General features: G+C 48.9%; 1 protein-coding gene and 1 long non-coding RNA gene across 4 annotated transcripts; one reads left to right on the top strand and one right to left on the bottom strand.

Moving 5' to 3' along the window:
• Positions 1 to 365: 365 nt before the first annotated feature.
• LOC149337741 (uncharacterized) lies at positions 366 to 4,332 on the bottom strand. 3 transcript variants are annotated; one of them, XR_016284425.1, is made up of 7 exons: positions 3,566 to 4,332; positions 2,576 to 2,632; positions 1,713 to 1,729; positions 1,277 to 1,430; positions 763 to 1,214; positions 642 to 698; positions 366 to 506 (listed from the first exon to the last, which is right to left on the bottom strand). It is a non-coding gene; the product is annotated as an uncharacterized LOC149337741 (long non-coding RNA). The 3 variants fall into 3 exon arrangements; XR_016284426.1 differs by lacking the exon at positions 1,713 to 1,729 and having other exon boundaries at positions 763 to 837; positions 902 to 1,214; XR_016284424.1 differs by lacking the exon at positions 1,713 to 1,729 and having other exon boundaries at positions 3,566 to 4,330.
• A 6,796-nt stretch (positions 4,333 to 11,128) lies between these two features.
• LOC149337740 (uncharacterized) lies at positions 11,129 to 13,513 on the top strand. Its single transcript, XM_089553495.1, has 2 exons — positions 11,129 to 12,430; positions 12,514 to 13,513. The coding sequence occupies exon 1, from the start codon at positions 11,142 to 11,144 to the stop codon at positions 12,408 to 12,410; it is 1,269 nt and encodes a 422-aa protein (XP_089409621.1). The 5' UTR covers positions 11,129 to 11,141; the 3' UTR covers positions 12,411 to 12,430; positions 12,514 to 13,513.
• Positions 13,514 to 14,216: the final 703 nt, after the last annotated feature.

The following is a 14,216-nucleotide window of genomic DNA, read 5'->3' as shown; positions in this document are numbered from 1 at the left end:
GTCACTAACAACCCAATCAACCACTGTACGTCCAGCGGACGTACGATGTACGTCCCTCAACGGATGTACGGATATCCGTGGGAGATCCGCCGACCTCCGACGGATCTCCGAGGGACGTCCGACGAAGGTACATTTATAACTAAAAAGATCTCCCACGGACATCCGATACGGATATCCGCGGATATCCGCCGCGGATCTAAAGAGGACATTGGCATATAGCAGGTTTTGGTGACTGCAGTCACTAATATAACTGTCATATACTAAATGAGTTTATATACAAGCCCACAAAGTGTTCTATATCAGGTACAGGCCTCATCGTACGTCAAATGCATATATTTATAGGAAGCAACCAAACACAAAGCAAGTTGTCGTAAAATCAAACAATTTTATTAAAGGCTTTAATGCATGCTTTCAACCTTCAAGAGGTATTCTTCATGCTTGACGCTGGAAGAGGTCCCATGCAATAGGACGGGTTACTGTATGCAGGTTGTATTCTCATGTTGAATCTGTTGTAAAAAAGTTTTTCCCAAGAAAACAAACACAAATGCAAAAACACTGTCACTGGAAGGGGTACATGATTTTTGCAATTCAAGATACTGCCACTGAAGATCATAATAAAAAATACTATAGCTATAACATACCTGCTGACTATGTCACACATTCGCAACCATGAATTGCATGAACCGTCCACACATGTGCTGCAAAGGAAAAGATGAAGAGTGCATGAGGAGAGCTGATAATTTCAACACACTTCGAACTTACATGTAGACCAATGCTCTGTAGCGCAAGCTACAACACGGTTGCTCTGAATGGGCTGGTGACATCCGTGCAGCAACCCTGAGGGAACAAGTGGACAGGTTGTGAGTGGGCAACATGCACTTACACTGCAACTAATACATACCTGTTGACACTACGATGTGGCACATTTGCAACAATCAATTGCACGAGCTGTCCACATACATGCTGCAAAGAAAAAGATGAAAAATTAATTTCAACATACTTCGAACTTACATGTAGACTGCTGCTTTGTAGTGCAAACTATTACATAGTTGCTCTGAATGGGCTGGCCACGTCCGTGCAGCAATACTGAGGGAACAAGTGGACAGGCTGTGAGAGTGAGCAACATGCACTTACACTGCAACTAATACATACCTGTTCACACTACGATGTGGCACATTTGCAACAATCAATTTCACGAGCCATCCACAGACACACTGCAAAGGAAAAAGTGAAAAATGCATTTGTGGAGTTGGAAATTTTAACACTACGAACTTACATGTAGACTGCTGCTCCGTATTGCAACCTGCTATAGCAGAACAGTAGCACAACAGGTTATGTGTCATACCGGCAGAAGTTTCATGCAACAGGAAAGGTTACTGCGTGCAGGCAGTACTCTCATGGTTGAACTTGGTATTCCAATAAGGGATGCTCTGAAAGACAAACCAAAACACAAATAGAATACTTTTACTGAAAGGTTAAGCAAATATTTAAGTGCGAGATACAGTAAGTAAAAACATTAATGAAAGACAATATCAAGATAATTGCATAATTTTGACCCATAGTTTCTCCAGCCTTGCTGCCACATAGTAATGCAACTCTATGATGAGATAAGAGGTGCACAAGAGTTTACAATGCATATAGCACACACAACAAAATCAAGCTAATAATCTACAATGTCACCGTGCCAACCACGGCTTGCAGAGGTATGTTACCTTCGGGTTGCAAAGGTCTGAAAAAAAAGACACAAAACACGAGTGCATGCAATTTTTTTCCCACCGGTTGCATGAGAAACGATAACACTACATTTATGTTTCCCTGCATATTACTGAAATAGTAATAATGAAGATAAATTTTCAAACAGGCATCGAAGTTAAAAAAAAAAGACTTGTAAAGGCACGAAGAAAATCGGCATGGGACAATTTGAAGTCAGGAGTGTTAGGGCTGGAAGAATTTGAAAATACAGTTTAACAGCTTTGCACGCATTAAGCAAGAACATTTCATTAAGAAGCTTGTGAAGAAGTAGTGGAACATAACAGAGGCTGGTATGTTCCCTTCATCTAATATGAACTTTTGGCACTGCAGTAGGATGCAATTCAAGAATGCAGCAGCGAATGCCCTCAACAAAAGCCCTCCAGCCAATGCCATCGACTGGTTTTCATTATGTGGCGGTTAATTACATTTCACGGAGATACATGCGAGCCACCTGGGATTTCACGTTAAGGAAATAACTACGACGTCTGAGAACTACCTGATGACTTAGTGGTTAACACAAGGCTCAGTAGAGAAAAGTTTGTGGGACGTGGATTTTCAGAAATATATTTATTTTACATTGCCTCACTAGGCAGTCAGCTGAAACTTGTTGAATAAGTTCGAACATCTATCTCCCCTCATTAAACTGCTCTGGCTAACAGCACAGTACAGAATTTTTTTCCAAGAACTCGCATCCCGAAAACTTTTATCCACCACTGTACAAGTACACTGCACTATAGCCAGATGCCCTCTACTGCACAGAGCAAAGAAAAAGAAAGTATCAATCATATGAAAGGAAGAAATTTGCACCGTAGTTCAAACTTACCTGTAAGCTGCTGCTGTACTCTCAGGTAACATAGGTCATAGGTCAGTCACATCCATACTGCATGGCCAAGGAAACAAAATATGAGAGAGCAACCTGTAGTGCACTTTGTCAACATAACGTAGACGTCATGATGCAGCAAAACATGGCCTTTGTTGAAACAAGCCCGCTCACAAGGTTCGCTGATGAAGCACCCAGCCGGCACTAACAACAAATCTGATGATCTACAGCTCCACAGGAGTAAGGAAGAGAGGTGTGCTCACAATCCAGGGATATGTATCTCTAGGTGTGCCATATATGGACCTGCTACCTTGCTCAGCACTGAGCCTTATGAGCATGAACATGTTTGACAAAGCTACACCAATGCACTGCATAGCCTCATTGCAGTTAGTACGCCGCGATAATAGGTGAATAACATGTGACTGAAGTTCGGAAATTTAACAGAACACTTCAGTTTTCAAAACAATGCTACTGCACAGCACAAATTACTGTGCTGTAGATGGCTGGAAACATCCATTTGACAAGCCTAATGTTGAAACAAGTCGATAAGCTGTGAAGGTAGACGAATTTTACATTATTTTCAACCTACCTGCACTTTTCATGGCATGGCATAACTTAGCCACCAATACATTCCGCACGCGGGCCACATACACACCACAAAGACAGTAAGAAAATAAGAAATCAGTCGCGAATCACTGCAAAACACACACAGCCCCGACATTATCCTTTTCGTGCGTTCTATTTTATTGCTATTAAGAACTTACGTAAAACTGCCTCAAGATTCACACCATGCACGTGTACACCTCATCTCAATTTTTTTCGTAGTGTAGAACGAGAGAGGCGCGATGCACTGGCTTACGGAGCTTCGCGACAGGCTCGCGAACGCGGGCAAACACGTTTGCGGCAGCTATCGCATCGTACTTGCAACTTCCACAGCACTTTGCTCATCCCACGGCAACATCATCAAAGTAATCTTCAAGCACAGTTACTTACTTGCAAGTTATAACACGCCGCTTCTTTCACCCGAGGCAACAAAGAGTCGGGTGCAGTACGACGTCGGGGCTATTTCACGACAGCTTCGGGTCCAGAAGAAGGTCTTGACGAGCGCATAGGTGATTGATCGCATTTATAGCACAGCCAAGCAACCGCATACTGCAGCAAAAATAAAGGTCGGAAGAAGCACGATGCCACGAAAAACTACGCAAAGATCGTGCTGTTGGGCACCGCGCCGCCCGCGACGGAACTGGTGGCTGACGGATTGGATTGGATCGACTTTAAGGCCTGTCGTTCTGCCGCGGCTTCTGGTAGGAGTTTAGTTTTCATGGAAGGCAGCATGCCTCGGTTACCTCGGCGGAATGCTGGAAGAGAAAAGGGCATTGATCGCAGAAAGTCACGCAGTTAGTTTAATTCAGGTTCTTTCATATCAGCACCATATTCGAGTGATGTTAATTGATTAATCCGAATATGCAACTAATTGGCGGTATAAAAATTTGATCGGCTGAATTTGTCGTTTGCAAATAGAATTTCTTTTAATTTTTTTGAGGAAAAACAAAATATGTATGTGATGTAAGTTCAGATCCCTTCAGGCATATTCACGGATACCCGTCGGACATCCGTCCGCGGATATCCGCCAGATATCCGATAACGAACGTCCTTCGGACATACTCCGAATCTCCGATGCGTATGTCCGGATATGGACGTCCGTAGGCATGCCCTACGGACATCCCCACCTGGCACTGGAGATTCGGATCTTAATCGTACGTACTACGGATATCCGTGGTTGACTGGGAATACTCACGGACTCTCAAACAGCCTGCCGAAATTACATGAATGGCAGGATAGGTCGTCACGCGCTCCGTATACTCCTCGCAGCGAGCGACAGAATTAAAAACCAGGAAAAACAAAACGACAAGATCCCACACAAAATTGTGTGGGTACCGGGGCACACGGGGGTGGCAGGGAACGAAGAGGCCGACAGGATAGCTCGAGGATACATTATACTTTCCGAGCATCCGACGAGACCGCCGAACTCGCGCCAGCACCCAGGGAATATTCGGCCATACTACAAAACTATAGAGGCAGAAGAATGCGATATACCCCACCGCACAAATCTCTCAGCAGAGAGGAAGCTGTCACTTGGAGACAATTACAAACAGGCTCTTTCCCAAACCTACATATACTAAACAAAATGCACCCTACGATATACACGGACAAATGTCCCTGGTGCGACGAAAAACCTACTCTATACCACATCACATGGGCCTATCAAAACACAGACGTGGTCCCCAAAATACAAAACCCGAGTGCGGAGCAGTGGGAGACTCTGCTGTCCAGCGACCGCTGCGAAGACCAACAAGGTCTGGTACAGCGAGCTCAACGGGCGGCAGTGGGCAGCGGAGCCCTGGACTGAGGGCAACCGACCACTGATTAGAGGCGGACGACTTCGACAGAGAAGGCTCCTGGGGGTAGAACCAAGACGTCTCTGAAGATGCCTCCAAACCGCAGGAAAAACCATTAGTGTAAATAAAGTTTTCCCTTCCTTCCTTCCTTCTCATCCCATGTACCTATGATTCAAACGTCCACTGATCCAGGGATCCAGTACGTCATGCGCACTTCCTTCCCTTAAAATGATGGGAGTGTAAAAAGTTAACGCCAATGAACAACGACGGCCTATGGCTTCAGCTCCGCGTTTCTGGCACAACGTTGTCAGTGCCAACCCGTGCAGCGCACATCAGTCACTACCGCCATTGAGGTGTCCACTGTTCCAAGAGGGCAGTTATGCGCCTTCGCCCTGCTTTCCAAGCTCCCGCTCCATTGGTTTCGCTGAGCGCGTCTATAAGGTGTCCACTGCTGGTTATGAGGGACAGCGCCGACGCTGCAAGGACCGCTCCACTCGCTCCCTGTACATATTTTGAACAGAGTTTTATTGCGAAAGCAATACTACGCTCACTAACGGCCTTTCGCGTAGCGGCGGCCGGTAACCACGTTTGACCGTTAGAGTGACCTCTGACGTAGCAACCGTCGCGGTGGACACCTGCAGAACCGCACCGTACTAGAAGGGAGGCAGTGGGAGTGAAGGAAGAAAGACGAAGAGGAGCAGTCAAGAAAATAAAAATTCTATTTGAGGAAAGGAAATTAGGCAGTAACTGTCTCGCATCTCTCGGTGGACACCCGTCATCCGTTCGCAGAGGAAGTGGGAGTGAAAGAAGGAACACAAAGAGGGCCCGTAGTAAAGAAAATGAATTAGAGGAACGGAAATTACGCAGGAGGTTGCGCCGCTGGGCGGAGGCGATGCCCGGTGGTTAAGCGCGCGGGCGGTAGTGTCCGCTACCTTATTTCCCTATATCCCCGCATGTGTTGGGACCCAGATGATGGTGCGCCGGGTTGGGAAATCCCGGTACTCACATCTGTGTAAAATTTGGAAGGCACGATCTGGAATTTGGCCCTGTTCAAAATTGCGGCAAGCTTCCCTTGAGTCGGTGATAATGACTCGGGACGCTGGATCCGCAGCTGCAAGTGCGATAGCAACTTCCTCCGCGAATGTAATGTTGGGGGCACGGAAGGTGAGGCCCTGAACTGGGTTGTTTTGGTGGGCATGCAACGGCAGCCGTGTACCAACCCCCATGGTGTGGACCGGCCGCGTCCGTGTAAAATACCCCTGGTCGAGCATCATATTGCTCGGAAATGGCCTCCGCTCGCTCGAGGCGGCGGCCATCATGGGCATCTTTTGTCATGTTATTTCTTTTCGGGAGATCTCTCTCCTGTATCAAAGCGCTCACGGCGGTATACCCACCCCGCTGTAAAGGCCTCAAGAAGGCAAAGGAGCGTTGGCTTCTTCGCCTCTACACCAACACGGTACTGTGCCCGGCAGTGCTCAAAACATTTCAATTGGGCCTTTTCGGACGAGTGTCCACACTGTAGGGAAGTGTTTGCGGACACGTATCACATAGTGTGGGCGTGCCCTGCCAATCCTGCTTTCCCACCCCACCCCCACCCCACCCGAGAGGACTGGGAGGCTGCCCTGCTCGGCTGCTCAACTCTCCAGGACTAACGAGCCCTGGTGACAAGAGCCCGGGCCGCCACGGAGGCCACATGGGGTCCCGGCCCAACAAACACAAAACCTCCTCGAAATCTCCCAAAAATAACCCATCGGGACATTTGGAATCTCCCCAGGAGGTGCTCATTTTTCCCGAACACATCCAAAAAACGTCCCCATGACTAGCGATGTCTAAAAAGTTGTGCGTCCCATGGAAAGCCCCAAAAGGTTAATGCTCCATTTCTCGGCTCTGGTTCAATAAAATTATTCCTCCTTTTTCATGCAGCCTGCAGGCATCCATGCGCACATATGTGATATTTCAGGCGCATAGTTACTTTACAGCTGATGTAATTCACCTGTCCACTTGTGTGAATGCGTGCTGGTTCGGCCGTTCCGCTCTTATCCGTTTACGTGAAATGTCCTAGCATTTTGAACACAAAGGAAATATGAATTCAAAAAGTCGCCCCAACTTGCCCATACAAGAACAAATAGCAGCGCCTTACAGAAGCCATTTCAGTTTACTAGCTGTACTCTTAGCACGACTTGTAGCCTGTCGTCCATACCGGCGACAGCACCATACACCACCACAATCAAAATCCAAGTCAAAGAAAAACAATACAGACGAATTGAAAGTCTGTGCCGAACAAAACTTCCGTTCAACGGCGCAAATCTGAATGAATACAAACAGCAGACGGAAACGCATGCACCTTTTAATACACAATATGTACATAGCACTACGGCGCCATGCATATAATGATGGCCACTTTTTTTTCTAGCTCTGAGAAATCTGCAAAATGAAGCAAGTAAAACAGAACACGGGCTGGAAGTTGATGCACCTTAAACAAGTATTCTAAGGGCTACAAAAGCAGATATGCACACGCAAAAGCAAACGTATATAAAGAGCAACTTGGATGACAAAACAAAAGGCGAGATGGGCGTACGCTGCAGACACGCAGTTTCAGGTCATGAATTTTCTTCAAGTTGAAACCCCCCTCTCGCTTAGAGACTCGGAACAAGCTTCAGCGACATGTTATCAAAAAAAAAAAAAATAGTACTTGGCGAAAATAAAAAAAAAGTGCGAAAAGGGCCTGCAGCATGTTTAAATAAATAAATAAAATAAACCAACATACCTTGACAACTTTGCCTACGGAAACCCAGTGATGAAATAGAAGGCTGCAACAGCTGAAACCATAAATTAAACGCAGACTTCTGTTCTACGCCTTCTCACAGCACAGCGAACGCTCAAACATACGCGTTACACCCTCGTAACGATCCTGGGAGTTTTATTTGCTTGTGACTAAGTGTGGGGATAAGACTGCTTGAAGCTAGGCGGGAGGGGGTACGTATACGTCCTGAGGCAGGTGCGGTGGCGCGCTGCATCCATGGCGCGGCAGACGTACAGCGCATGCGGCACAGTCCGGCGTGGGAGTCGAGATCAAGGCACGATTAATCCGGTGCGGGAGAGTCAATATAGCCACGCGAACACTGCACAAACTACACCGCTGCGACAGGATGGCTGGGCGGTGGCGAAGTAGGTAGAGCAGGCTAATCCATGGGCACTCGCAGAAAGAGAGTGGTGCGTCTCCGAAGGTCCTTCCCGCCTATGACCGTAGTAGTGGGCCACGCTTCCACCACCAACGCGCTGCAGTCGTCGGAGGCGCTGAGGAATGCAGGTGCGTATGAGGAGCCGCCAACGCCACCTCGAACAGGGGCCGTGAAGCTGCGCAAAGGACTTGCGATGCGCCGCCGCTGCATCAGTTCCAAAAGGAATTGTATGGGCACGCCGAGGTGCGCGGGAAAACTGCCGTGAATCCGTAGCTACGAAGTCCACGACAGCCCAGTTGGCGTAGTGATGAGAGCAAGAACTGCCGCGCGCTGGGGCTTGTGCTCGAACGGCTGAGGCAGCGCGAATAACAGCGCGCAAAATGGCTTCCGTCCAGCGAGGAAGCCGGGCGAGCGACGGGAGGCCATTACTGCACTTCTGCTAGACAGCGACGCAGCTAGGAGCGCCGATAGCCGGAGATGCCTGGAGGGGCCACCACACAATGTTGCAGTTGGACGGCAGCAGGGGAAACGCTAGAAGACGGGAAAGTTGGCGACCGCGCCGCTTACGGCGGCGCGATGAAAATGGAGACCGCCGTCACCTGCTTGCAGCATGGAGCCGACGGCCCACGTGCAAGAAACGCATGCGCCGAGAGAGATGCGGGGCTAACCGCTTCCTTCGGCTGTTCGAATGAAACTGCCGTTTCATCTCTCAGAACGACGCGTGCAAGAGCAAAACCACCTCTCGCCGCAGCTTGTGGCGAGAGGGAGAGAGAAAAGAGCGTGAGCAGTCGATTTTTATTTCTTGTTGAAAATCATTGGTCCCGAAAACGTTGTGCCCAGTTACCTTTCTGGGACCAAAATCTATTAACTCGCTTTTGTTGCTGCTTAAAACTCCAGTAAAAACGTTTCTAGAACTTTAGTGGGAGCACTGCCTTTTTGCTTGTGTTTCTATGTCTTGCCTCTATGGTCTGGAAACGTTTGAGGAACGTTGTACTGGGACTGGGACATTCCATCCTTTCTAGGCGCACATGGGGACGTCTTGCTTGTTGGGGGAATAGGGATTCCTCCTAGTGATTGTGAGGGCCGGGCCCTTCAGGCACGGTCGAAGCAATACCTCTCTTGTATATAGTATAAAAAAATTCAGGGGGCACTTTGTCTAAAGTGCGTAGAGGCGAAAGCGTTTTCCGCACCACTTTGACTGCTTCTGTGGCACTGGTGGCGTCACATGTGATTGAGTATTAATTACTAAGTGATGACAAATCACTAATTAATGTTTAATTACTGATTAATGCCCGGATACTAATTAACTGCTAATTAATGACGCTTAAGCTTCGCTTTTAGGAGTGGAACGCGACAGCGTGTTGCAGCGCTGCCAGGGAGTCCACGGAACGCCACCACCCGTTCGGCGCGATGCGTTGCCGTTTGAACGCAACGGTTCTTGAGGAAAGGAAATTACGCTGTAACTGTCTCGTCTCGGTGGACACCCGTCACAATTCAGGGGGCGGGGGTGCACTTTTAAGGCGAAAGCCTTTAATGTCTCATCGTTGTAAGCAGCAGTTGTCGACAGAAATGTCACGCTTTTCAATTGGTCGAAACGGCCGTGACGTCCCAGTGCGCGAATTTCAAACGATGCCAATTGTACTTTGGCTAGTCACCATTCAACCAATTGAAGGGATCGTATAGTGATGCTCTAAGTAAACGGGACTGAGGTTAGTTAATTGCTTAATTACCCAATCAGCCTAATTAACTTTTCTACTCAGGCCATATAAATAAATAAAACCGAGTAGGAAATTGGTCGAGCTCGGGAATCGAACCCCGGTCTTCGGCGTGCGAGACGAGCATCCTATCCACTCCGCTATTCCAGCTTGATGGTTTGGAATGAACAAAGGCGCGTCTAGTGAATACGGTGTCTTCGTTCACTGCCATCCTCCTCCCTTCCCTTCCGGCGAGGTTTAGGTGTCCACCGAGATATGAGAGACAGATACATTTACTTTTCTCAAAAACCCATTTACCGACGAGCGAGGCGTAGAACCGAATGGGCAGTGGCGTTCTATGGCAGCGTTTCAAGATGCTGTCACGTTCCACTCTTAGAGGCGAAGCTTAACATCTTAACCACACATCAGTAACCACACTTTAGGTAAAAAAAAGTGCCCCCCCCCCCCCCCCTGAATTTTGACGGGTGTCCACCGAGATATGTGAGACAGTTACTGCGTAATTTCCTTTCCTCAAATACAATTTTCATTTTCTTCATTACAGGCCCTCTTTGTCTTCTTTCACTCCCACTTCCTCCCTTCCTCTACGGTGCGGTTCAGGTGTACACCGAGATGGCAGAGAATTACTGCGCCATTTCCTTTCCTCAAAAAGCGTTGCGTTCAAAGGGCAAGGCATCGCGCCGAACGGGTGGTGGCGTTCCGTGGACTCCCTGGCAGCGCTACAACTCGCTGTCGCGTTGCACTCCTAAAGGCTAAGCTTAAGCGGCATTAATTAGTAGTTAATTAGTGCTCAGGCATTAATCAGTAATTAACCATTAATTCGTGATTTGTAATCACTTAGTAATTAGTACTCAATTATATGTGACGCCATCAGTGCCACAGAAGCACCAAAAGTGGTTCGGAAAACGCTTTCGCCTCTACGCACTTTAGACAGTCAAAGTGCCCCCTGAATTTTTTTTACCTAAAGTGCGGTCACTGATGTGTGGTTAAGATGTTAAGCTTCGCATCTAAGAGTGGAACGCGACAGCGTCTTGCAACGCTGCCAGGGAGCCCACAGAACGCCATCGCCCATTCGGTGCTACGCCTCGCTCGTTGGTAAATTGTTTTTTGAGGAAAGGAAATGTGTCTCTCATACCTCGGTGGACACCTACAACTCGCCGGAAAGGAAGGTAGGAGGATGGCAGTGAGCGAAGACACCGTATTCACTAGACGCGCCTTTGTTCATCCCAAACCATCGAGCTGCTTCCGGCAGCCGAGCTGAACGGATCGCAGGGTCATGGGCTCCAGCGGAGCAGCGATAGCGGCCTTCGACGGCCGCGGAAACAGGATCGATGACTGCGGTGATAAGGATTACCAGATTATTTTGCCGACACTGCCAACAGGACGTGTTGTTTTCAACACCGTTTTTCTTCACGGCGACGTGCGAGCGAGGCCGTTCCGGGTCGAGGATTTCCGAGACGCCCTGGCCGAGACCGGTACGCTCCCCGACGTGGTCGCGTTGGGGGCGTACCAAATCAACCACGTGTGGGCGGTTACCCTGCGGAACACGGAGACAGCAAAGAAGTTGCTCGCCTTCAACGAGCTGCAAGTTAAGAAACGCCGCTGCCTCATTATCGACCCGGAAGACCAGCAGGTAAAGCTGCGGCTACACTGGATGCTTCACGGTGTGGCCGACGACGACATTCGGACGGCATTCGCGGCGTTTGGCAAAGTGACCGACGTTACGCGTGAGCGGTGGCGGATACAAGGCGTCAATGACAAGAGCTCAACGACAAGAACGGTCCTACTGAAGTTGAAGCCCGGCTTGAAAGTGGATGACCTGCCACACCAGGTACGTGTCGCCGGAGAGTTGGCTCTTGTCGTAGCGCCTGGGCGTCCAATGCAGTGCTTGCGCTGCCATGGTACAGGCCACGTGCGGCGTGAATGCAAGGTTCCCCGCTGTACGAAATGCCGGCGGTACGGCCACGCGGATAATGAGTGTGTCCGCACTTACGCGGTGGCTACGGGCGGGGCGTCGAAAGACGACTCTGCGGAACTCCTGATGGATGTAGTCGAGGCTGAAGAATTTGCGAAAGGCATAGAGGAACCGGAAACGCAAGCAGGATCGACGGGCTCTTCGATGCCGGACGCAAGCCGATGCCGGACGCAGCAAGCCGATGCCGGACGCAGCGATGCCGGACGCAAGCCTGAGGGGGCAGAACCTACTAGAAAGGAGACGGAGGCGTCGAGCGGTGAAGTAAGCGTGCCAGCGCTCCAAGAAACCGAGCCAGCGACTCTGACCGAGGAGAACCTTGACCAGAGCGGCGCCCGCACGACCGGCGTCCCTGCCCCAGCGAAGCGGCCACACGCCCAGACCGGAACCGAAGACGACAAGGCGGAAGCCCCCAGCGTCGAAGAGCCGCCGGCAAAAACGACCCAAGGACGGCGGTCGTCCATCCGGACACGATCAAATGTGTCGACGGAGAGGAGAGCCCTTGACAAGCCGCCCCCGCTGCCAGGCCTGGCACCAGCACCGGATGGCTCCGGTGTCAACGATGTCGTCTAGCCAAGCGCTAGACGTGAAGGGTAAGCACCATGTTCCCGGCCTCTTTCTTCTGCATTAAAATGGCTCATGCGTTCCCCATGAAAGTCGGTACACTTAATGTCAGGGGACTGGCAAGTAAGAAGAAGCAGAGCCAGGTGTACCGCCTTTTAACTGAGCACGACATTGACGTCCTGGCAGTGCAGGAAACGAAAATTGACGGGGAAGAGGAGACCGGGAGCATGGTGAGACGTTTCACGTCTAGGTTTTTTGCAGTTGTCGCCCACGCTGTAGGAACGTCTGCGGGTTGTGTCATCTTTGTAAAGAATGTACCGGGACTTGAGGTTCAGGCATATACGGCGAGTCCTTCGGGTCGATTTGTTTTGGTTGACCTCCTGTACGACAAAACATATTGGCGCATCATTTGTGTGTACGCCCCAAATGCGGTGGATGAGAGGACAGCGTTTTTTCAACGCGTACAAAAGCACTTCAGTTGTGAGAAATGCCTGATCGTAATGGGTGACTTCAATTGCGTCCTGAGGGGCTGTGACAAAACCAGTGCAAGGGCATTTAGGGACAGAAGCACTGAAGTACTCTCAGCAATTATAGACACGTGCAACCTCGATGATGTGGCCGAATGTTTAGAAGGCGAGCGTTGTGTGAGACTCACCCATTTTCAACGGTCAAGCCATGCACGGCTAGATCGCATTTATGTGTCACCGAACGTTATTTCAAAATGCAGTAGCTACAATGTAGTACCGGTATCATTTTCGGATCATTGTTTAGTGAAGTGTGGGATAGGGACAAAGAAACGAGGAAATCAGTTTTCTTGGGAGATGTGGAAATTAAATAATAAGCTCATTACAGACGACATCTTTAGCAGGAAAGTAAACGAAGAAATCAGTAAATTAAAGCCGAGCGGGGAACTGAAAGTATGGCAGCAGTGGGAACTTTGCAAACAACAAATAAAAATAGCAGCAATCGAAAGGTCAAGTTGCATACGACAAGAGGAGAAGCGTGAGGAGGACAATTTAAGATCTTTACTAGCTAGACTTCTCGAAAGAGAAAGCGAAGAGCCTGGCAAATGGATGGATGACATTAGGAAAATAAAAAATAAGATTGAACTCTTTGACGAAGAACGCTATCGTGGCGCACTGGTGCGGGCTAGGGCGCAAGATATAGCTGATGGGGAGACACCTTCAAAACGAGCACTAGGAATGGAAAAAACGCATGCTCAACGAAACCACATTGAACAGATTGAATGGGGCGGGGCGTTATCTGGAGAAAGCGGGCATATCCAGCAGGCATTTCTTGAATATTATCAGGCGCTGTTTGCAAAGCAAGAAGTGGATGTGAGCGCATTCAAGGAAAAGTTTCTTGGCGCTTTGCCGCGATTAGATGACGAACAGAAAGAAAGGCTGCAGCTGTCGATAACTGCGTCGGAGGTCGAGCAAGCGATAGAAAATTTGAACCTGGGAAAATCTCCTGGACCTGATGGGTTAAGCGCCGCTTTTTACAAAGCATATAAACGCGAAATAGTGCCAGTACTGACAGCAGTTTTTAACGAAGCCTACAAAGAAAATGAATTGCCCCCGTCTTATGGTAAATCCCATACAGTGCTAATCCCTAAATCCGATGACGCAGAAAAGTTAAAGCAGGTCACAGCATATCGTCCTATCGCCCTCACAAACGTGGATTATAAAGTTTTCATGAAGATTTTAGCCTGTAGACTACAGTCAGTAATTCAGGATATAGTCGGTCCCCACCAGACGTGTGGGATCAAGGGACGCTCTATTGTTTCCAATATTCATAAAGCGAGGTGTGTGCTGG

This window comes from Amblyomma mixtum, chromosome 7 (genome assembly GCF_055824585.1).
Source record: "Amblyomma mixtum isolate Tamu chromosome 7, ASM5582458v1, whole genome shotgun sequence".
NCBI lineage: Eukaryota > Metazoa > Arthropoda > Arachnida > Ixodida > Ixodidae > Amblyomma > Amblyomma mixtum.
Note: the sequence above shows the minus strand (reverse complement) of the source record. Positions and strands in the feature narration are given on the sequence as shown.

What these genes read in the sequence shown, in the direction of transcription:
- LOC149337740 (XM_089553495.1), top strand. Translation starts at nt 11,142, where the DNA reads ATGGGCTCCAGCGGAGCAGCGATAGCGGCCTTCGACGGCCGCGGAAAC.